Here is a 23,179-nt window from a genome sequence, read left to right as displayed (position 1 = left end):
AGTATTATAATGTTCACGGTGCTGCTATCGTTATTGCACAAATGGTTTACATTTATTTCATCCAACTTCCCTTCTTAAGCCTTAAGGAAGGAAGGGAACTTTTATAGAATTTCAAGGACCAGACTTTCAATACAACAAAAAGATCCTTATAGGCCCCTACATGTATATTTTCCTCTTTTTCTTGCCATGGAACTATTTTTTCCAGTAGTTTATGGCTCACTCTTTTTATAATTTTTCAACTCAGATGTTATTCTGAGCTAGTGTGAGCAGTCTGTGTTTCGTATTTAATACACAGGGATTCTTAAAAGAGCAAGTCCTGTTGCTGCAATCATTTCATCCCAACTGTCTGGGCAGAGAAGGCACTGCTGCTGCCAAAGCAAGCACAGTTGGTGCCAGTGAGGCTGGTGCAGGCCCTGCAGTGGCTGAGCACGAGCCACGGGGCACAGCTGCCTTTGGCCCCAGGTCAGAACTATGACTACCAATTCAGGGAAGTCCTGCAGAGCTATCATACTAATTATACATTAAAAAATACTAATATCATTCTGCTTCAAGACATTAAATGCATGGAGTATATCCCCAAGACCATAAGACATGCCTTTATCATTTTTACTGTTTGAACTAATGGCAATACAATAGAACTTGGCTTTCAGAGTCCACAGTGAAATATAAGGCAGTTCTGCATTCTCTATGGTCTGCTTGCCACAGTAGTCCCAAAATCCAAATAATGAAAGGCAATATTTATGTGAATGTTGTAAAAAATTAGTAGTAAAAAAAAGAATGCTGAATAGTGTCATTTTCCATCAGTACCTCCTTACCTTTATTGGTCAACCATCAGTTGAATTATCTTAAAAACACCATTTGAATGACCTTAAAAACACAACCAATATCCGCCCAAAAACACAGCCATACCAAAGGCAAGATTGGGACAGATTCTTGTCATACTTTCAACTTTAATACCACCATTATAACAATTTATGTTGAAATAAGAGGAGCAGCAACATCTCATAAGATAATAGAGACCCAAGTTACCTTCTAAAGTGAAAATGAAATATTTTTACTTAATTTTTTTATTAATAATGCTCACTTAATTAAAGTTCATAACATAGTGAACTTTAAAATATTTTAAACTTGCTATGTTCTCCTGGTTTGAACCACAGACATAAATGCTTCAGGTTATAAAATGAACCTGACAGGCTGCAAGAACATTACATTTGTGTGCAATTATTAATCAGCCGTTTCAAGAGCAAGAGATTCACAAAGAATAACACAGCTGACACATATATATGTGTGCTTTCGTTTTAAACACTTAAATAATGTGGAAGGAAAGCTTCCTTTATCTATGCACTCTTATTTGCTGAATGGGAAGAGGTCCCGTTTTCTCCCGGCACCCCAGCAGTGGCCAGGATGACACAAGGTGTCGCTGGTTACCGCGGGCTCCCTCTCCCGGCTCGCTCACACGGGAGATCCTTTCTAGCAGCTCCTGGGAGAAGGGGTCATCTGCCCCTTCCAAAACAGTTTTTGTTACTCGTACAAGCATGAGAGTGCCTATATCTAAAATATACAACATGCCAGGCCCAAACACTTGTAACTTCAGACAGAAGCCCCTTTTAAAGCTTAAATTTATTTTTCTTCTCTTTGTTGTTGAGCTTTTTGTTTTGTATCTTATTGCAGCTACTATAATTTCTTTTATCTGTCAATAGATTTGTAAAATACTTTTGTAGACTCAAAGACTGTCAGAAATATTTCCATAAACAATTTTACTAGCTGATGGGAGAGCCGCTGTTAAAACCAAATTGTTAACAGATCAGGTTAAAAATCCCAGGTCTTATTAAATGCGGAAAGAAAAGTAAATAAAATTGATTACCTTGAAGCTTTTAATGGAAATTTTCTTATTTGCTTTTGCAAGTGTCTGATTCACCCACTTAATAATAATTTCATCATTTACTTTTTCACCCTCTCCAAGGTCAGATAGTACATTCAAAGTATACCTTCAATAAAGAGAACACGAGCCCAAGTTAAAATAAATGGTAGAACTCAACTTTTCTTACAAAGAAAAGTTAAGCAAAGGTAAAATATTATTTCATCACAGTAACAATGCCAAGTACTCCTCTTCATAAGGTACCCTTACCTTACAAACTACATAGTACTTTAAATAATTTTTTCAGTGGTTACCGAATAAAAGAATAAAATAATATCCCAAATCTTGTAATATTCACTATAACATCTTCATGCATTTGCTTTTACATCATAATTCATTTTACTTTCTAAGTTTAAATGGCTCCCTACCATCCTAGTAGGGAAAAAAAAATGAATCTCAGTTGTCTGAGAACAAAAACCAGTAAGTGTTTTGGGATAGGTCTAAGAAAACTAATTTAAGGAAAACATTTGCAATAAAAATCTGTAATGAAATCACTTTATAATTATTTTTTCTTGCTCAATACAGTAATAAAATTTTGATTTGATGATAGTTACGTAACTATAGTTGTAATGGCCTACAAGTTTTTACCCTTTTAATTTCTATAGTATATGTATCACCACTTCCTTGGGTTCTTGCAGCAGGATTTATAATTTTAGTAACAGTTTCTAGTTCATAAGGTATTAACTGTCCCTATAAATTGTGGTTGCAATTACTGCACAGTACGTAAAATTACAAAACACATAGACAATTTTATTGTTAACAACAGGGGTGTTCAGGGATTGCTCTCTACAATACCAGTTAGGTGACCTGAACACAACCCTTAATTTGCCTTGATATACAGACATAGATATACACATCTTTCATACACTGCACCTAACTTACCTTCTCATCAGCTGCCATACCAAAGCCAAAGTCAGAGTTGGATTACCTTCATTTAGATCGTGTCCAGCAATACCAACCAGTGAGAATTTGGCTTTTGTCTTCCCAAGTTCCACTGCGTAATTGCAATTCTCAATCTAAAAATAAATTTTGTGTCCAAATAATGAAAACACATTAATATTTCTTCAATACAGACCTAAAATCTACGTGTATTTTAAATTACTTTAGCTTACTGTTACCTACAGTGAGATCTGAAGCTAGGAAAACTTTTCTAGTCTAGCAACACTGTGATTAAAATAATACAGATTTTAATGTAAATGTAATTATGCAAGATTCCAATGATAATTTTTTCCACGTTTGAAAAAACCAAGTTTCCACTAAAGCAGTGAATAAAATATATTTATATCAAAACCATACATTAAAAGATATTGAAATGTGTTCTTCTTAAACAGGCAGTAATTTTTATCATCTACATTTCAGGCTTCACAATAATCACAAAACTAAGTGAAAGCTTTGATTCTGTTAGTCGTGCCCAAATCCTATGAAAAGCATATAAAACTGCTCTGGGAGGAAATGCCTCACAGTATAGGAGCATCCAGCAACAACAGCTGTGTCAGGCCTTATAGATCCAAATCAGGCCATAAATTAAGTATTGCCAAAAGGTGTCCACATTTAGAAACTAAGGAGATATGTGCTATAACTGCTATTTATTCTTTGGGATAATATCTGAAAAATAGATTTTCCTTTTTTTTCCCCCCAGGATTGTCTCAGTAGCACAGAAATCTCAACCACACAGACTGCCATCAGCACAATGGGAGCCAGTGAAGCTGGGCTGCCTCCCAGGGCATCCACCCACCTTTTTCATGTTGCCACCAAGTAATGAGTAAGGAGGTTTGTTGATGTGGCTCCAGTCAACAGGTACACGTGTCATGTCATACAGTTGGAAGATGATTAAAGCATCAGAAAGGTCACTAAACCAGAGCAAAATGTTTTTAAGCACAGAAGCACAGACTGACAATGAAGGTATGCACTTGAGACTTCTCACAGTGTAATTAAGTTGCTCAAAAATTCCAGACACTTAAATAAAAACTGGTGCTGTTCTGTAAAGAAACTGGCCTATGTTCTATTGCTTGATTCCTGCAATTATGTACACCAAATTCTGTATTTAATTTCATTATTTTCACAAATCTTAGTGAAGCGAGCTCAGCCACATGCTTCAATTAAATAACTACTTTCATAGGGCAGGCACAGACAAAATAGCTGCTAAGATAGTTTTAATTTATTGATCCAATTTTAGTTCTCTAAGGACTTTCCCAAATGTTAAATATTCATGTTTTATCTGCAGATGCCTACAGATGTATTTTGGTAAAGAATAATCAAAATGAAATTATCTTGCAAAAGAAGAATAGGAGGAAAAGTATTATTTTCCCATCATATGTTGCATTACTGGTAATCCCCATCAGCTACTTAATAAATTAAATTCTCCATGTTAGGCTACCTACAGATCACTTTACAGAGGTCAGAAAACAGAAATAATAAAATCAATTAGTAAATATACATACAAGCAGGTGTTCCCAATTGCTCCCTCAATCTCATACTTTATTGACAGGATTTGAATCAACTTCTGGCATAATTTGAAAGTGACCAGAAGCATCTAAAAAGCTTGTTATAAAGCCCTTTATCTGAGGGCTACATTGCAGAGCTTCTACATTCTACTGAAAAAATAAAAAATTATGCAGCATGAAACAAAATTATCTCAACTTTTAAAAAAGTGTAATTCAATGTACAAGTGAGTGAGGGGGGAAGATTTAAACCTTCTTAGGTTTTCTAGTTTATCTAGATTATGACTAGAATATTCAATTCAGATACTGCTTAATTTGGTCCTACAGACCAGTTTTGAAGTGGAAACCTGAAAATCACTATTCTAGTAGAAATGCAACTTCCCTCTCTTCTTTCCTTTCTTCCTCTGTTACCCAAGGGAAGTCAAATAATTATTTTTAAAAAATCTTACCTGTATAAATGATTAACATATGGGCTTACACCCAGTGAATTCATCCAGTTTCTGAAAGTTCTTTCTTCCTTACTTTCTCCTATGGTGACAAACATAATTCTATATAAGTTATTGGATAAAACAATTTAATAAGCAACATTTAAATGCTTATATCCCCCCCGCCCACCCCCCTCTCCCACCCCAAAATATGTTCATAATTTCCCAAACAGTAGTTTGTACTACAAGGCAATCCTATCCAATTCAGATTTGCTCAGTTCTAGGCACAGGGCAGGGACACTACAGGGAAGAGTATTATTAGACTATTAGACATTTATCTGAGTAAATACAATTTGATAAAATACAGAAATAAATTTTTGTTCTATTTCACATAATTAACATATCTTGGAGATGATTTATAAAATGAGTGGAAACTGCATTCAACAGTACCATTAGATCTGTTTGAAATGACATCTTTTCATTAAAAGTCAGTACTAACACATGAGGCACTATATCTCCACTCCACAGAAGTTGACAGTACTAGCTTGCAAAGGGCCTCCCCAAAGCAACAGATTTCATTTTTTTTTAGTCCTTTGAACTGAAAATGTGGAGAGGCAGTATTGGTTAAATTTGTGAAGCTATTTATACTGCTGTGGAGGCCAGTTACCTTCAGAGTTTTAACCAGCAATTCTGCTTACAAGAACGGCTGAAAATTCATTAGGAAGTAAATCCCAACCTCCATTTTCCTGACTTAGATTGCTTTTACTATTGCAATCCTGAGTCCTAACTTTACTCTCTTTCACTATAAAGTTAGAGCTTGCAATAATTAATTTTCTACATACAACACTGCCTAAATTTTAACAACATCTCTATGGCCATCTACACGTGAATCAGTGCTTCATAAGCTGTTTTCTCTTGCATCGAAGAGAAGCATTTGAGAAAATATTTAGCCTGAATATTTGAGCTTGGAATAACCTCTTCACTTTGCTCCCCTGGGCTGATAATCCAGTTAAGAAAATAGCGAAGACACTACGGAGGGAGAAAACCTCTCCAAACAAGTACCACGTTTGTCTGATGAGGTTTATATAGCATGAAAACTGTCTCATTTAGTACTGCAGTTCTAGGCTGACTACAGAATAATGATTATTTTTGTAAAATGAAGCTACTGTGTAAACATGTATTTATTATTAGACTAGAAGTAAAATATCTTTAACATTATCTTTCCATGCCTAGATCTATATCATAACATTCCTTTTTAGATAGAAGTTAACATTTTAATCTAGGTCTCTTATCCTTTTATACAAAAAGCTCTGGACTTCAAAAATTTCATCTGTAGTTTACAATTTCTGAGAAAATAAGTTTTATTTTATAAGTTTCAGCCACCTTACCAGGTTCTTTCCTTTCCAATTATTATTAAATAGTTGACATTCATCTTACTGATACATTTTCTAAATTAATTTTTTTTTCATATGCAATTCAAATTAGTGTTTGTTTCAAATATTTACTTGTAAAAATAACCAAAGAGCCACTGATGAAACAGAAGAAACAAAGAAAAATACTATTCTGCATGATCATCAGAGAGCTTTGTTTCACATATTTCTTGCCACAATAAAATTTAAAAGAATCACTTTGTGAGAAATTTATTAAAAATACCAGTTTTTCCATTTAAAAAACAATTATAACTCAAGAATGACAGTTTACGTTTATAAAGAGTATCTTTGAGATTATGGTATTTTGAAGCAAGTACTTTTTAAAATGATTTTATGGTTACTGAGCTTTGAGTTGATTTGCAGTACCTAAAATACTGACTGCAAAGTGTTTTTAAGAACACCTGTCCATTAAAAACACAGTACTGAGGTTATTTAGTGAACTCTTACTAAAGAGCATAGCCACAAAAACAGATACTCAGCAACTGCACTCGGAGGATTTTAAAGTGCTTGCTTAACACTGTCAGGAGAATCCAAAGTAGCAAAGCAGGAGCAAGAGCATGCAAGCTGGTCAAGACCCTTTGGGAAAGTGGGAATCCAGGAACTAAACCCAGCATACTATATTTAATATGCCACTCTAAACAAATCCTTTTATCATGCAATACATGAGTTTTTGTAAGTTTTCCAGATGGCTGAGAACTGACCAGTTTTTTCTCTCTATTCTTTTATTCAAAATATACCTTGTGATCCTATCAGGAGCATATCTTCTGCTGAGTGGTGCAGCAGATAGCCAAAATCATTGGAAAACTGCAGAAAGGGGGCAGAGCTACACAAAAGAGAGAGGAGCAAATTTGGTAGTATCCTTTATATTTATTGCCATCTCTTTTTTGAGATCATTATCCTGTAGAACTGAGCAGAAAGTAGCTGTAGGGAAGGGGATCAAGAATCCAAAGAGCTCCAAATATATCTTAAATTATCTCTGGAACACAACTGATCTCTAGATACAGTTGCATCTGAAGTTCAGCCAGCTTGAGTGGGAGTTCTTAACCCTCTCATGGTGATAGCCATGAAGGCTGCCAGTAATCTAAGCAACAGCACAGGACATCTACACTGGAAGAAAAGCAGGTGGACACAAGCCACACCTCTTCCTCTCCCCAAGAACTCAGCTTTCTGCATGACTTTGACTCCTAGCTGCTGCTTTCCCCATTGGCAAGAGGCTCCTTGGATCAGCAGCAGCGGCATGCAAAGGTGGTGCAATAACTGAGCTCCAGACTGCCCTTTCCACCCCCACACAAGATCAAATGTTCATTTTGCTCTGTCAGTATTCCTGAGAGACATGCTCTCTCTATTTCAGTGCACATCACCAGATGTATTATCAGGGCAGATGTCAGTTTATGCACAGCATTAACTGTCTTAAACTGAAGAGGACAGCCATACCATACTGATCAGGTGGGATATTCCCTGAAAAGATGGAATTTATGCTGGAAAAATCAAGACTTTCAGGAAACTCCGCACATGCCTACAGCTTGACATCTTGGTTTGTGGAAAGCCCTTACTGGCTAAACCTCCCAAAATACCTGTATGGCGTTTGACTTACTGCAACTCTTGCCCTCATTTTATATGCTGTGGGGTTTTTTCCTTCTCTTTTACTTATGATGGCATATTAAAACAATAGAAAAATGTAAGAACAATGCAAAAAATCAACCAGAAACAGACAGAGATGATTAAACAACAGGGGAGGGGAAAAAGAACGAAAAATTGTAGAAAAAACACTTTTTATGGAGTACAGAAAAGTACTAAATACAGTACCTACATTAGGAGGGGTCAAATCTGCATTTCATGAAGCAAAACAGGAAAGCATTATAAATTATGAGTCAGATTTCAACAGACAATCTATGATGAAACTATAAAGAAATCAATGTCATATTTTATATCACTATCTTGAGAAAACATTAGTATAAACACAGGACAATGGAAAACAAATAATACATTAACAGGAAAAAAAACATTAATAGCATTGTCTTTGGGCTGAAATAACTATTCTGATGGTTTGACACCACAGCAGTTACTATTTGAGGGCAAAAAGGAGTCATCTACTTTTCTTTGAACAGATAACATTGGCATGATTATCCATCTCTAAAATATATACTGTAAATAGTTAAATTTGGCCAGTATTTATCATTACAAAATCATAGTCTAGCATTCAGCTGATGGTAACTTGTGGTTTGGCTGAGACTTTGATCTCATCTAAATGTTTCAGGGAAGTCCACAAACTAATTCAACTGTTTTTTCCCATGCCATTGAAAACTCTTCCAAATTTAACCAAGTTTTCAGTATTTCAAATCACGCCAGCAACTTCATCTTCAGAGCAGAGAAGCTGAACTGAAGATATTCTACCTCCACACAGCTCCTGTATACATTTCCAAGAGCTGACATTTCTAACAAAACTGAAGCAGAGGAAGAGCAGACCTTTCCTTCAGTCATTTGTCCTGGCCAGCAGGGACTGCAGTGACTGGGGATATCACAGCTGAAAAGGGAAGACAACGTCCTGTGCTCTACAACCTTTATCAGATCACAGCTGGCACCCAGCTGAAACTAGAGGAGCAAGAAGCCTGAAACAAGAATGCTCTGAGGGGTACAAGATTTGTGACACAGAGATGCAGCAGCACAGACAAATTATGAAAAAACAGGAGCAAAGGAAGATGGACTCACCTAGATGGAAAGGAAACCTGATAGGAACAGTAAGAGGAAGGCACGAGAAGGCAGTGCAGAGGACTATGTGAACATTGCTGATGATTCTCTCGAGTGCGGCACCCCTGATTCTCACATTCCTTTGAGATCAGTGAACAACTGTGAAATACACTGGCAGGAGCCATTCCATTATCCCAGATTAGCTGGTCCACAGCAAGGGCAACAGCCAAAGATTGTTACCAATTATCTCTTTATCTCTGGCATTAGAGATCTGAACTGTACAGTTAAAGGCCAAATTCCCTGATACGATAGGATCTATACAGGCTGTTGATACAATAGATTAATATAGGCTGCTGATACAGAAGCCTTTTTAAAAAAAAATGTTTCCTACTTTAAAAGGCAGCAAACTAATACACACACATATATATAAATGCACTATGTGAAAAATACTTTTAAAGACTATTACAGTTGCTTAATATAGCACTGCAAAGAAAAGCTAGAATTTGTACATCAGCTAAAATATAAATAGTGTGGAAAGAAGCACGGGAAACTGAAAGGAAAGTAGAAGGACAGTTTTTGCTCCTGCAAATGAGTGACAGAAGGTTATCCAGGAATAACCATTTGGTAAGGCTAACATAAGTGAACAGTGTACACACTACTGGGGTTTTCTACTAAGGCTTATATTGACTGCTAGTAAGTAAACACAGGCACCAGCACACAGGGATCCTATATGACAACCTAGAAGGAATACCTAAGTAGAAATCACTACTATTCTTATCGTCTGTATAGTTAGAAAGTTGAGTACCTTCTAATAAATTGAGATCATAAGATGAACTGTCAGGCTTGTGCAGGGCTGGATATGTGTTAAAGAGATTTGCAACAAAAGCCAAATTTAGCTTAGGGTTGCCTGCAACCACATCAGCTGGAGTTACAAACTGTCTGCAGCCCAATTTATCTGCCTGTTGGAGCATGTATTCAGCCCTCCTCAAGTCATTTTTATCCTAAAAAGAAAAACAAACAAAAGTTAATTTACATTTAAGTCTAGTACTAGATTTTACTGAATCAGGTAAATCTTTAAATGACCCATGCCAGCTCATCCCTCATTCTGCCAATGCCTGAGCCCATGACAATTCCCCTCTGCGTTCTACTGTCCTTCACTTCTGTGGCTGTCAGCACAGCATTCCTCATGAATCACAGCAACAGCAGCCAGGAGTGTAGAGATTATATTTCCATTTCCAGGCTGTTGATTCCCATATTGTGTATCCTTCTTCAAAGGTTCAAAGGTTCACCATCACTGCTTTAAATTGATATTCTCAAGTCCAATAATTCCAGATGATGCTCAAAACTATCAGTAAGAGTTTGAATGCTTCAAACATGCTGGTTTTTTAATATTTTTTTTCCTCTTAATCATTGTAAGTTAGCAACTTATGTGTTTTGTTCATTGGTCTTTATTAATAATATATTGGTTCATTGCAAAATGTGATCATATGAACTGTAGGAAATTACATGGAAAAAATTAACTTCTACTCTTTCTCACTCTCAAAAAATCTCAAATGAGAGCAAACAAGGAATTTAAAAGAACTAAAGCATGTAAGCAAATAATCTTGCACGTGGGTTTCATGATTATAATAAATAACGAGATTCTACTTTAGATTCTGACTGATATATAGGTATCTCAGGCATGCAGTTCAACTTTGTATCAAATGCACTCTCAGAATAATCCTTCCAACAGGCATTATGAAGCAGCTTAAACAAGTGTTTTCCCATCAGTGTAGGCCAGTTTTAGACCCTCTGTCCCTTTTACAACTTAAAGCTTGTTAGATGCCACACTTTGCTGCTGGTTATTGGAAGGGATCACATGTTATTTTTAAATACTATTTAGTTAGAGGAAGGAACAACTGTTTCTGAAGTCTACTCTTTTTCCTTGTCTGAATTCCAGAAGAGGAGAACTGAGCAGGATGTTGTAATATTTTTGTCAAAGGACCCAACTGAAAATCAATATACACTACTCCAACTAAAACATAGCTCCAAACTTTAGACTGCATGATGCATTATCCTGTTTAACAGCACTGTAGAACTTACTCAAGTTTTTGCTCATTTAAGCTCTTTTAACACTAAGGAATCTGGCTGGGTTTTTGCACACATTAGGAAACAAAAGAGGATTCAGGGATAAACAGAATTTTGGATATATACAGAGGTCCCAGATAATTCCAGTCTATTTTTACATTTCTGTATACTTACATGAAATCCTGTAAAGTCAATTTTAATGGGCAATTGTTCAAGGTCATCTCCTTTGGGTGCAATCTGATTTAGCAGATGGTAGTATGCTCTTGAATCCTAAAACAAACAGCGTAATATTAAAAAAAAAAAAAAAAGAGCAGCAAGTATGTAGCCTTTCCTAGACATTTTACTCTAATGGTCCAATCCAAAAGCCGTAAGAGTCAAAAATACAGCACCCTAATTTCAGTGAATATGGATGAGGTCATACAGCCATTTTACTACCCTGTTTCACACAGAACTTAGCCAGATGACAGAAAAAATTAATATCTGCTCATTATTCTGGACAATGCTAATTAAATTTATTCTGCTGAATATTAACTAGAGTGTTGTAATTAAGATATTCAGGGCAAATTTATGTACCCACAAAAAGGATCAATTTTGCAGTAATGAACTAGAAGACAAAATAAACCCCTACTAGTCCTAGAAGTATTTACTACTACTCTTAAACACCATATAATATTTTTACCATAGTAGCAGTTTTCATATAAAACCTTAATTACAATCTGCTTTAATAACAACCTTCTTGGTAGCATTTGAAAAGATGTAACTTGAAATTAAGGACATGATTTTCTCCAATGAAAGGAGGTCTAACCACCTCAGGGAATCTTTCTCCTTTGCTTTCAGTTTTAAAAAGTTGCTGTGTTCTCTGGTCAGCTGGGCTACAACAATGTTCTGCAGGCCTTTGCAGAATGACTGAAGAGAGAATTCTGCAGCTCTGCCATCTGCCCCAAGGAACCTTTCAGCCCATGTCAGTCACCTGACACACCAGCAAAGCAGTGACTGGCAGTTATCAGGCACCTAATTAGGTGGTGCAAATTATCCTAAATAACTCTAATAGCCATCTTACAACATTAGAACTTCCCTAACCATCAGCTTGTTGGAAATGTTCACTTTGCACTGTGATATGATAACACAGGGGATGAGCAACCAAATAGGATAGAAGAGATTAAAACAATGCTCTTTTAATGCTGAAAAATGCAAGATAAACCTACAACCAGAGAAAGCAGATTACTAGTGCATCTAAATTCTTCTGATCTGACAGTTTTTTCCTATGCATTGTGTGTTTTAATACCACTGTGTTTGATTATGAGAGCAAAGAACACATACCTTAACGTCTTGGCTGAAGTTACTGATTTTCTGCCACCCTGCATTGGCCAGATGGTAATTCACCCAGCGTAGCAAGAGGTCTTCTGGGGAAAGCTTCATTAACTGATCCAGCTCTTCCCCTTCATTTAGCAAGGCAATAAGAGCTAAAAGCAAGTTTGAAAGAAAGCCAAAATCACTGCTGTTGTGGTCTGAGCTAATTCCAAGTGGCTGACATTGCTAAACCTGGAATTACTCTTACCTTCATTTCTAGAGATCTCAATATCAGCAAAAAGGCCAACTTTAATGATCTGCCACAAGAGTCCTAATACCAAGTGTGGTTTTCCTTCTTGCAAATCTTGTGATCCAATATTGACAACCGTGCAGCCAATGGCAGATGCTGAGTTCAGAGCCAGGTTTAGGTTTTCCTATTTGGAATATCATCATTTAACAAACTTGTGAGATTGTATTTTTTAGTAAAATTGTTCATATTAAACTTTGGAAGAAATAATGCATTAGTTCAATAGCTTCCAATGGAAAACTGGAGGTTGTGAACTACCTTGCATTGTACCAAAATTTAATGAAAACAATGACAGTGTTTAATATGGACCCACCAAAAAATTGTGGACTCTTCTGCAGCTGGGATTACTGAGGAATACTTTAATCAAAATACTTTTTGCAATTGGTAGGTATCAGTTATACAAATTAAACAATACTGCTCAAAATATCAGAGGCTTGATCCTGAAAAACATGTTAATATAGAATCACTGCACGAAGCGCACGATACTACCGACATCACTGTCATCCCATCTTAAATCTTACACATTTATTCAAGCAATTGTTAAACTGTAATTGAATGAAGAACATAAGAAAATCACAGCAATTCAAAACCCTGAAACTCAAAGTAAAGCTAGTGATTATCAAAGATATTGACAAAGATTCCAAGAAAAAATAACTGGCAGCTCTCATCAGTGTTATTATATTTTGTGTCATATTTCTCTATCTACAGAGGCAACGTAAACACATGCAGTATCATCTTTGCTGACAAATCTTCTTCAAATAAGTAGCAATTACAAAACTCGCTTGGAGGGTTTAGAACATAGTGTGGTCTAACTTTTCATATATTAATGTCACTGCCTAAAATGAAAAGTCTGCCATTTAATTGTGGTTTTTCATCAGCAGTTTTTTCTCACTGTGCCAGTAACTTATGGATCTACTTCCCTTTCCAGACCTGTTTTCTTAAACCCAAACTAAGTTCTTAAAAACTGTTGCTGTCCAACTTTTCCATGACTTCATACGCAATTAAAACTAGATCTCATTTTCTGTCCTAGTTGCCTTCCAGTATTGAAAGTGCATCATCCTATCACAGAGTATACAGCCATACAGATACTTTCTGCATGGCTAAAATACAACCTGGCCATCCACTCAAAGTCTAAAATTATTTTCTTCCGGTACTAGGTAAGGCAAAACAAAAATAGCTAACAGGGAAAGAATTAGGGAAAGCAAGAAAAAACTAGTTTTTCTGTAAATCATCTAAGAAATAGGAAAATGCAGTAGAGTTTATTAGAAAATACAAACTCATGTTTCAGGATTTTTTTATTACATATAATTTTTGAATTTTTTTTCCTCCACCAGGAGAACTGCCATTAAAACAGAAAAATACTTTACTTTTTAATTAGTGCAGTACTTACAGAAACAGTGAAAGGAGTGAGTTTTTTCTTATTAATAGCCCTTTCATCAATTGTATCTGGTTGTGAAAAGTTGATCATTTTGCTAAGGAAGAAAAGTCAAGAGTATATTCAAACTTCCACTTCTGAGAAAATATATTATTTGATTATAAACTATTAACACTAAAATAGCTGCAAATATTTCTGACAAGATTAAAAAAAAGACCATCCTCTAAATCTCCTCTCCTGTTAAATAATTGCACAGTCATTCAGATAATATGTTGCATTTTCCTTTTATAACTAATAGATCATACCTATAAATGTCAAAGAAAGTTCCTAAGAAGATTTAAACCGTAAACCAAAGTAATTTAAATGGTATCCACTGAAAAACTGTAGTATAATCAGAGTATTTCTGCTTCAGATGCTGCATTTCTGTAGTACCTTGTATCTACATGGATCTCAAAGACTAATTCACATCAATACTAATAAGCTAATTCCTTGTTACTATGGTGTGTTAAGTACTAGTAATTCACTTGAACTAGAAAGTTACAGCAGACTAAAGTTAAGGGACCTACTATACGGTATCTGTTTTGCCATGGATTTAATTCAGATTTCTGTTCCTGATATCCCATGATTTAATGACTATAATTAGTAACTTCTAAAAATATCTAAAATAGTGATTTTTTTTCTAATTATTTCAAGTATTGAATTTATGAACTGTTTAATTATCTCCTTTATAAACAGCCAGCACACATCTGGCATGTATAATTATGGGTCTGAAATGGAAAACCTTTTCTATAGGATATGCACAGAGCCACATAGAAAATACGCTGAAAAATCACATTTCTATGGGCAAACAGATTTTCCCCACCTTGCAACCATATTTAAATATTTAAGACTGGAATCTTGATGTTAAAGCCTATCTGAAGTTTTCAAATTCTTGTCACTGTGATCAGCATTTAACCTTTGAGATTAATTTCTTTTCCTTCTCATAGCCTTGGACTCACCAAAGAAGGATGCCATCTGCAAGGGATTTAAACAGACTGGCATCGGATGGGTTCATGGGTAGGAGGTGCTTACAGTCTGGGTCATCTTGTAGAGCTTTATTGATCCAATTAACAAAAGCAACTTTTTCTTCTTCTGAAAAGAAAGCCAGCATTAAAATGAAAGATTAACATTGCCATGAATACATACTAGTAACAGTATACTTGGGTCAAAGAGGTGCAACAAAATCCCTTAGTTTCACAGAGGTCAGTTATTTGAAAAATCAGACCAGTGAGAAAGGACACAAAAATGGTAAGTACAGATTGCCCTTTCTCCCATTGCACCCCCTAAGCACCTGGTGATTTTCTGAAGGAAAACATAAAAATCATAGGAACATTACAGGAAAGGTGTCCTCATTGTAGACTTCAAATTCAGTTTCCCAGCAATTACAAAGAAGACAGGAAAATGTCTCATATTAACACCTCACTCCATGCGCTGTTTGTTTAAAATGCAGCTTTTCATTCAGCCTTCTGCTGAACTTCAGAGCCTGGCAGCCTTTTGAGACCAATCTGAACTGCTGAGCTGTCTTAAGCTTTGAGAAACTTAAGAAGTTTAATATCTCAGTTTTAAATTCTCTTTCATATTCAGTGCATAATTTATTACTATGTATCTAAGAAAGCTTATTTGGATAACAGTCAATCAACTCTCAGTATCCAAATTCCCAAACAGTACAGGTGGTATTCACCCCACCTCAAGAAGCACCTGACTTATTAGTGGGAAACAATGTGAAATTTTAGAGCACTCTTCACCTCATCATAAACAAGATGGCTGGTGAGGCCAGGTCTGGTGTATCGTGCTCTAGTGGGGCTTGTTTCTCTCCAACAAAAATAAAACTGCATCCAAAGAATCACCTCTGATGCCCTACAGGCATCCTTTGGCATGGAGCAAATCCTCTGCTTTGAGGATGTACCAGGTATAGCTGGTGCTGGAATCCTACTGAAAGAGAGGATATTGCCACCTTTGGCTAATTGAAGTAAATCTTCCTCATACGTAGAACCTTTACACAATCTGGAACCACACAAATTCCAGACTTAAGTCAATCAAAAAAGTTGCAATATCGCTGATTGCAATATGATCCTAGAAGGGGATTCACACTCTGGCCAACACCTGCAATGCAATTAGGCACAATTACCAACTTAAATTACATGGAGGAGGGAGAGGTAGAAAGAAACAGATCAAATACTAAAAGCAGCTTCTTCAGTGTGAGAAGTCTATGCAAAAACCATGCAGGAGTGATCAATTCTGTAATGGCAGAAAAAGCTGAGGAGGCCAGTCCATGCAGAAAGGATATGTGGTGGTTTGTTAGTAGGGCTTTAGTTCAAGTTAGTTACCACTGTGAAAATGAGGATTCATTTTTTATCTGAATATAAGAGTGAGAGTCCATTAGCATATAATGAAGGCAAAAATTTGACTAGCTTTACTAGAAGTACGGCAAAGGGACCATTTTCCCCCCCACAAGATGTCAGTGTTTGTTTTCCTCTTTTGCTCTCACGCAGATGCCCAACTTGCCTCCAAGTGCAACTAAAAGTGAAACTAAGTAACAACTGAATAGAGTTAATAAAATATCACCCACACTTACCTTGTCTATCTCCACATGCTTTTGCTGTGTTAATTTTCTTTCACCAACAACAGTTTCCAGTTAGGTTCTGTTTTATCTGTAGTGCAAATTTAGAGTCTGCCCCCATGGAAAATTTGCCTATGTTTAATTATTTCTTACCTGAATAAGAGTGCTGTGTCCCCTCACTAGATATTGCTGATGTTCCTCCAATTGCTGTAATACCTTGCTTTTTGTTTATTGATTTTCGGAAAGATTTGCTAACATCTTTGCTTTTCAATTCCTGAATAATCTGAAATTTAAAAAATAGAAAGCATTTTGTGATTGATTGCACCTTCAAATAACTGTTAATTCATATAAGTAGTCTAGAGTCAGTAGTTAACCTGACTTTCCCTGATAGTTATATTGACTTCTGTTTTAAAAAGAAATAATTATGTTTGGATATCCATATCTATACTGGATATCTAACATATTATTTCACAGTGAATACCTCTATTAAGCCATTCTATCTAAAAAAGTAGACATACAAATATCCACAAAATTTTTTTCACAGATATTTTGGTATACTGAAGAACACAACTAAAGATACACACATTTTTGATGATATTTTATTTTTCCCACTTATTTTTCCAGATGCCTTACATGTAAAAGGTTATGACATAACAGTTAAACATGCCAATCCTTTATCAAGCTAATACTATTTTCCACCTGCCTGCAATGTGAACCACATTGGATATATTAATATGTCCTATGTTTGCCCAAATACTGCAGAGGTCTCAGACTGACAATGAAGTAACAGACACAGTTTACACCTGGAAGCAAATATTTGCATGTTTAGAATCTCGGAAAGAAAGATCAGTAACTAATTCAACAAGCAATCTTCTGAAGTTAGAAGCAGTATTCTAACTTCAAAACATAATCATCCCCAAACACCCACAAACCAACAGCCTGGTAAGTTCTTGTTTCTTTTAAAATGCACCAGAGGAGATTCTAATTTAGAAAAGCCCAAAGCTTTGAAATCTGCTCAGTGAAAGGGAAAACTTGTACCTCGCTCCCAGAAATAAACAGCCTTTAGTATAGAGATTAAGTATAGTGAAGCATTAGTAAGAGCAATCAGAGGCTGGTATCTAACTGTCTGCTCTTCTGTCAGAGCAAGGGCTGACCCAACAGTTCCTACAATATGCAGTCCTTCCCCTCACCTTGGAGGAAACAGAAAACAAAACAGATTGCAATTATTGTTCTTTCACATGCTGCTGAAATCAGAACCAATAAATTAAATAGGAGTGTGAAAGATAAAAATTAGAAAATAACTACATAGGATATTCTAGGTTGTCACAGAAAACTCAAAATAATAGTTATATATAACAATATTACTTAGTTGTACCACTTAATTCTCCATAGAAATCAGACAGTAGAGAAACATCCAAAGGGAACGTCTTACAGAGACAAATTCTTCAAAATTGATTTTCCCATCCTTGTTGCTATCCGTCACTAAAATGATTTTTTCTACAATCTCCCGGACTTTGTAACCAGGCAAGGGCAGACTTGCTTCTTTAAACAGGTCTTGAAGCTCATAATCACTGACATACCCACTGTTGTCAATATCTGTAGAATGAAAACACAACTGTTAAACTTATGTAAATGTATGCATATTCATGTACTAAGGTATGGTAACTGTTAGGAATAAATGAAGTGTGATAAACGCAATTCTGGGAGATGAGTGTTCCTTTCTCTGACATAGATAAGTAAGTATGATCCTCTGTGGATCAGAGGGATAACTGTCTAGAACTTGTGCCATCTTGTCGTGGCTTTTTCAAGAACTATCTTATGATGCCAGAGCACAGATATAACAAGAGAGCAAAATTGAAAATGGTGAAGTTCAAGATTTTCTTATTTTTTTAAGACTCACAAAAAAATTATCTATAAACCTTCTAGTCAAAGGGACATCAGTTAATATATGCTTACTGCAATATTAAACCATTTGCAATCAGTAAGCTCAAATCTGAAGCATGTTGTTATTAGAAGAACACACTTCCACAAGAAAAACTACTTACACAAGAACTCTGTCTGACTGTATTTTATTTCTTATCCTAGAATCTGATAAACATTTTCTGTTCTTTTAAAATTTTGATGTGGTTTGGCTTACCTCTGATGAATAAGTTTGGGATGATCTGTATCTGTTTATTAAAGGTGACCTTCCTTAATCTATTAACTGGATCTGCTGGGAGTAATTTGAGCTGCCACCTTCACTTACACTCGGCTCCCAAGGCTACATGGCAGGAATGTTCATGTACAGCAAAGTATCAGAACACTTTTTTTTCAACAAGAGGTTTGAAACAATGGAAAGAAATTAATGGCTGTATCATATAAAAATATATTGAGTATCATTTGTGTTATTCATGATGAATAATGCAGCAGTACAGAAACAACCAGTACCCTTTGTACTTTCACCTTTGGCCAATCTCTTTGCAGAAAGCTGTCTTAATTCGTCCTAGTATAATAAAGAATCATTTAACACACCCATGTCTTTATCCAAAATAACACATAAATTAATCAACTGTGTTACCTGCTCCTATTTTTTTAAAAAATCTATGCATATTTCCATATATATAACGTATATACATATTTATACAAAGAGAATTTGAGCATGTCCAGTACAATGGCCTTACCTGTGCCTTGGCTACACAATGAAGAGAAGTACTTCTAACAGCCAAAAAGCTGTAATTCATACATGGGTATAAATAAAGTCCAATCAAAACCCAGTCCAAAAGAAATCATATCCTGCCTAAGTAAGGCTGGATATAACATCTTCAGTGACTTTCATGATTATACTAAAGCTCCTGAAAAATACTAGTTAATAGTATTTTCCCAGCTCTATGAAAGACACATTTGAAAGAAATTTAAGAGAACATCCCAATGAATCAGAAACAGATCATGTGGCCACTTTTCTGACTTGTCAAGGTGCTCCCACTTTTAGGTTTTTTTTTCATTTACTAGTTAGAAACACCTCTTCATATTGTGTCTAGTATCAGAACTCAGCCAATAAATCAGCCATCCACCAGAGTGGATGAATGCCTCTCATCACAGAAGGGCAAGTAGAGAAACATGCTTTCATCTCCAGTCACAATTAATTGCTATACAGTAATTTTTTTGTAATCCATTCTACACTATGTAGCTTCTGTACAGCTTCATAAGGCAGACACATTTTACTGCAGACAAAAGGCTAAAAACACGGGGCAAAAAAAATAATTTTGATTCTATCAAAAGTTCACAAATCAACACACAAACTTGATGTCTGCATATGTATTAATTCATCCCCTGGATTGCAGACATGTAAGACCACACATAATAACAGGGATGGTCTAACCAGCAGAGGACATGAGCTCACTCAGATTACCAGATATTTTATTTCTCTAGGTTCATCTTTCACAGAGGGTAAGTTTCCATGATGACAAGCTGAGAGTTAAATAAATGCCTTCTCTCAGTTTACAAATGTAGCTGCAAGCACTTTATCCATATAGACATTAGAAATGTGAAAAAAAAAATAAAACATTAATGTTGCTTAATTTTTAGGTTTTACATAAAGCATCAGGAAAAATTGCTTTTCAGTAGGTAGGAGCAGTACAGACAATTCTTAAAGCAGAAATACGAAAACATGCAGGCAGGGAATGGAGAAAAAAGAAGGCATACAGATGGTGAAAACCAAACAGAGAAAAGCTGTTAGACAACACCAGTGAGTCTCTACCTATGCTAACATCCTTCAGAAGACTGACATATGTATATAGTGCTCTTCTCCTTGGTCTGTAATTCCAGCACCTGCTGGATATAAACTACTTGAGCTGTAGATGTCCTGATGATTGTTTAACAGCAATTCATGAATTATCTTCCATGGATGTATCTTACTCCCTTTAGAATTTCTACTCTTTGTTTGGTCTCAACATCATCCTGAGTCAATGGGTTCATTGTTCTATTATTTATCGTGAAGTTAGTTCTTTTTATTTTAATCTTGCTGACTCTCTACTGGGCATCACGTGATACCTGTATTGGCAGAACCTGAATAATTCCCTCTTCATTTCTCCATACTACTCCTGGTTTTCCAAATCTCTAACACACAGCTTCCCAATAGTTTCTTTACCAAGTAAAGACTCCTGACATTTGAGACTTCTTGCCTAAAATGATCCTGTTCTCCCCATCATGACTGATTACAAACATGGTTGTTTGATTTCCTGAGCTGCACAGTTACACATCCCCCCTCAGAACTGCAGTAAATAAGAAATAAAGCAGATATGAACGCTCACAACAGCAGTGCAATCTGGAAGAAAGGGTTAGTTGCTATATAATTTCTTCCAATTTCTGTGTGCTCGGATTAATCTGTAAACATCCTGTCAAGCATACAAAACTGTACAGTTATTTATTAACATCGGCTAGCTACAGAAGATCAAAAAATCTCCAAGTTGTTTACTTAAAACATAAAATCTGATTATACACATGAAATTATTAGTTCACCTAAGCATGCAAGTAAAGAAAAAACCAAGTGTCAGTAATCTAACATGACAATATATAACACCTGAAGCTTAATCAAATGTTTTTCAGAATTAAGGATTTCAAAAAACTGAATTTTGAGACCCATTATGTAGCATATACAATAACAAAAAATGCTACCACCCTGCAAGAAAATGTATGTTTACATACATTAGAATTAACACACCTAGTTCCAGTGAAAGTAAGGGGCTCTATGTTAACATTCTCTTTACATTTTTTAGATATTACTGGCAATACAGAGAGAAAACACAGCCCTATCAAAACCAAGTGATCCATAAAGATTTCTTTGACACATCTTAAACAGTTTTGTAGTGTAATGACATCCTTATGATTCCCTTATTTAAAACATACCTATTTTGCCAAATGCTTCTCGTAGCTCTTCAAGCTCCTCACGAGATATAGTAGTTATGTTGTTCTCCATCTTCAGACAGCAGAGGTGTCGTCCTCAATTGCTAATACCTAATAATAATAATAATAAAGAGGTAAGATATAAGGCAGGCTGTAATTCCAGACACACAGGTTACTGATCTATTCAACAAGAGGTACCAGACCTGAATGACATGTCCAGGCCTATCACACTTAAAACATAACAAACACTTTAAAGTACATCAAATACCTAGCAATTCTTTCCACCGTGAGTGAAAATTCACAATACCAGCCCCTGTTTACATACATTTGATGTTTTCATTTGCATAGAGTAAGCACTGGCCAGCAACCTACCTCCATTTCTTGAGTGGTTTTCAAGCATTAAAATCTCCTCACACTTCAGCAGACAATTTTTGGAAACATTAATTTCTAAGTGAGATGCAATATCATTGCCGAGCAGTGGTTAGTGCTGGGATCTAGTCTTGCAAAGCACTGAGCACTCCAACATTTACACAACATAAACCTCAGTCGACACTTCCAAATACCTGCCTACAATCCGTCAGTGGACACTGGGGAGCCTTTCCACAACGGCCCCAGGAGGTACCACCTCCTGAACACCACCACTCTTCTGACACCCAGCTGTCTCCTACCACTGTCAAAGAGCTGCATGAAGGCTTTTACTGTGCAAAGATTGGAGTCTTAGTGGGAATCATTCTCTACTGACCTCCTTAGAAAAGCAGAACAAAACTGAAGGCGCCTTCACAAGGGTTGATAAACTCCTGTGAAAGATTCTGCCTCTTGTCAAAGCTTTACTACAAGAGGAAGATTCAGATTTATCGGTAGTAAGTGCAGCTTTGTAAAGAAGTCAAACGCAGTTGTCTCAACACACGAGTTTAGATTTGCATTTGCTATTTTCCACCGTGCAGTGCCACTGGCACACACAAGGCAAACCCAGGGCATGACAACCCTGCCTGCACCAAGCTCTGAGCAGCACCTGACTAGAGAAAGAGAGAGAGCACAAGGTGCTACAGGTGGGGTTGTGCCTGTCCTAAATGTCCTAGTTTCATCTTTGCTCTTACTTTATAAGCCAAAAGTGGCCAAAATCCACCTTACATAAATATTTTCATCAAAGCTGTTCTAAACTTGCCTGAGTTTTCCTTCTGCTGTAGTGCTTTTGCTTTAGAGCAAGAAAAAACATATTCCTGGAATAACCAAGCTCAAAATAAATATACTCAAATATGCTATATGCAGCTGCTTCTTCTCCAAAAATTGTGCATACTAGCAGAAGAGGACTGTTACCTGCTTGGACAAGACTCTAGAAGAAGAAACCTGACTTCAAAAATTGGTTTTACCATGAATCATGCCCTTAGGAGAGACAGTACCTTTGTTTCCCACCTTTTGTGGAAAATTTTATTCCACGATGCTGTAAAAATAGAGTTCTTAAACAACAGTGGGCTGTTCTAAATAGATCTGGTCTACTTGGTTAGTATTTTCTGTGTCTTCACTGGGACTGCTCCTGTGGGTCACACAGGATATGGCCTTGAGTGTGGGTGGTAAGTTAAGTCTTTTTCCTTCATGTCACTAGATCTTATTTAAGTACTAAAATCCTTCTTACCCGTTTTGCTAAGCTTACTAACAGTATGTACCAGTCTCCATACCGAAAAGAAAAAAAAATTAAAATATATATTCAGAAAGAATAACCTTTCACAAAGATGTTCCTGGAGGTGCAAGTACCTTCAC

At 36.1% G+C, this 23,179-nt stretch overlaps 1 protein-coding gene across 3 annotated transcripts in view; it reads right to left on the bottom strand.

Annotated features, from left to right (window-relative positions):
* Positions 1 to 23,179, bottom strand: part of PLS1 (plastin 1) — a 41,139-nt gene that overhangs the window by 1,966 nt on the left and 15,994 nt on the right. For all 3 annotated transcript variants that reach the window (XM_058844458.1, XM_058844459.1, XM_058844457.1), the window contains exons 2-14: positions 21,425 to 21,532; positions 17,973 to 18,136; positions 16,694 to 16,823; positions 14,940 to 15,072; positions 13,957 to 14,038; positions 12,528 to 12,693; positions 12,290 to 12,432; positions 11,144 to 11,239; positions 9,708 to 9,903; positions 4,809 to 4,887; positions 3,654 to 3,768; positions 2,801 to 2,934; positions 1,865 to 1,988 (exon numbers count right to left, since the gene is read on the bottom strand). In XM_058844458.1, coding sequence (XP_058700441.1) covers positions 1,865 to 1,988; positions 2,801 to 2,934; positions 3,654 to 3,768; positions 4,809 to 4,887; positions 9,708 to 9,903; positions 11,144 to 11,239; positions 12,290 to 12,432; positions 12,528 to 12,693; positions 13,957 to 14,038; positions 14,940 to 15,072; positions 16,694 to 16,823; positions 17,973 to 18,136; positions 21,425 to 21,494 — 1,632 coding nt within the window. In that variant the 5' untranslated portion in view covers positions 21,495 to 21,532. The remainder of the gene's footprint in view (positions 1 to 1,864; positions 1,989 to 2,800; positions 2,935 to 3,653; positions 3,769 to 4,808; positions 4,888 to 9,707; positions 9,904 to 11,143; positions 11,240 to 12,289; positions 12,433 to 12,527; positions 12,694 to 13,956; positions 14,039 to 14,939; positions 15,073 to 16,693; positions 16,824 to 17,972; positions 18,137 to 21,424; positions 21,533 to 23,179) is intronic.

Source organism: Poecile atricapillus, chromosome 8, assembly GCF_030490865.1.
Source record: "Poecile atricapillus isolate bPoeAtr1 chromosome 8, bPoeAtr1.hap1, whole genome shotgun sequence".
Taxonomy (NCBI): domain Eukaryota; kingdom Metazoa; phylum Chordata; class Aves; order Passeriformes; family Paridae; genus Poecile; species Poecile atricapillus.
Note: the sequence above shows the minus strand (reverse complement) of the source record. Positions and strands in the feature narration are given on the sequence as shown.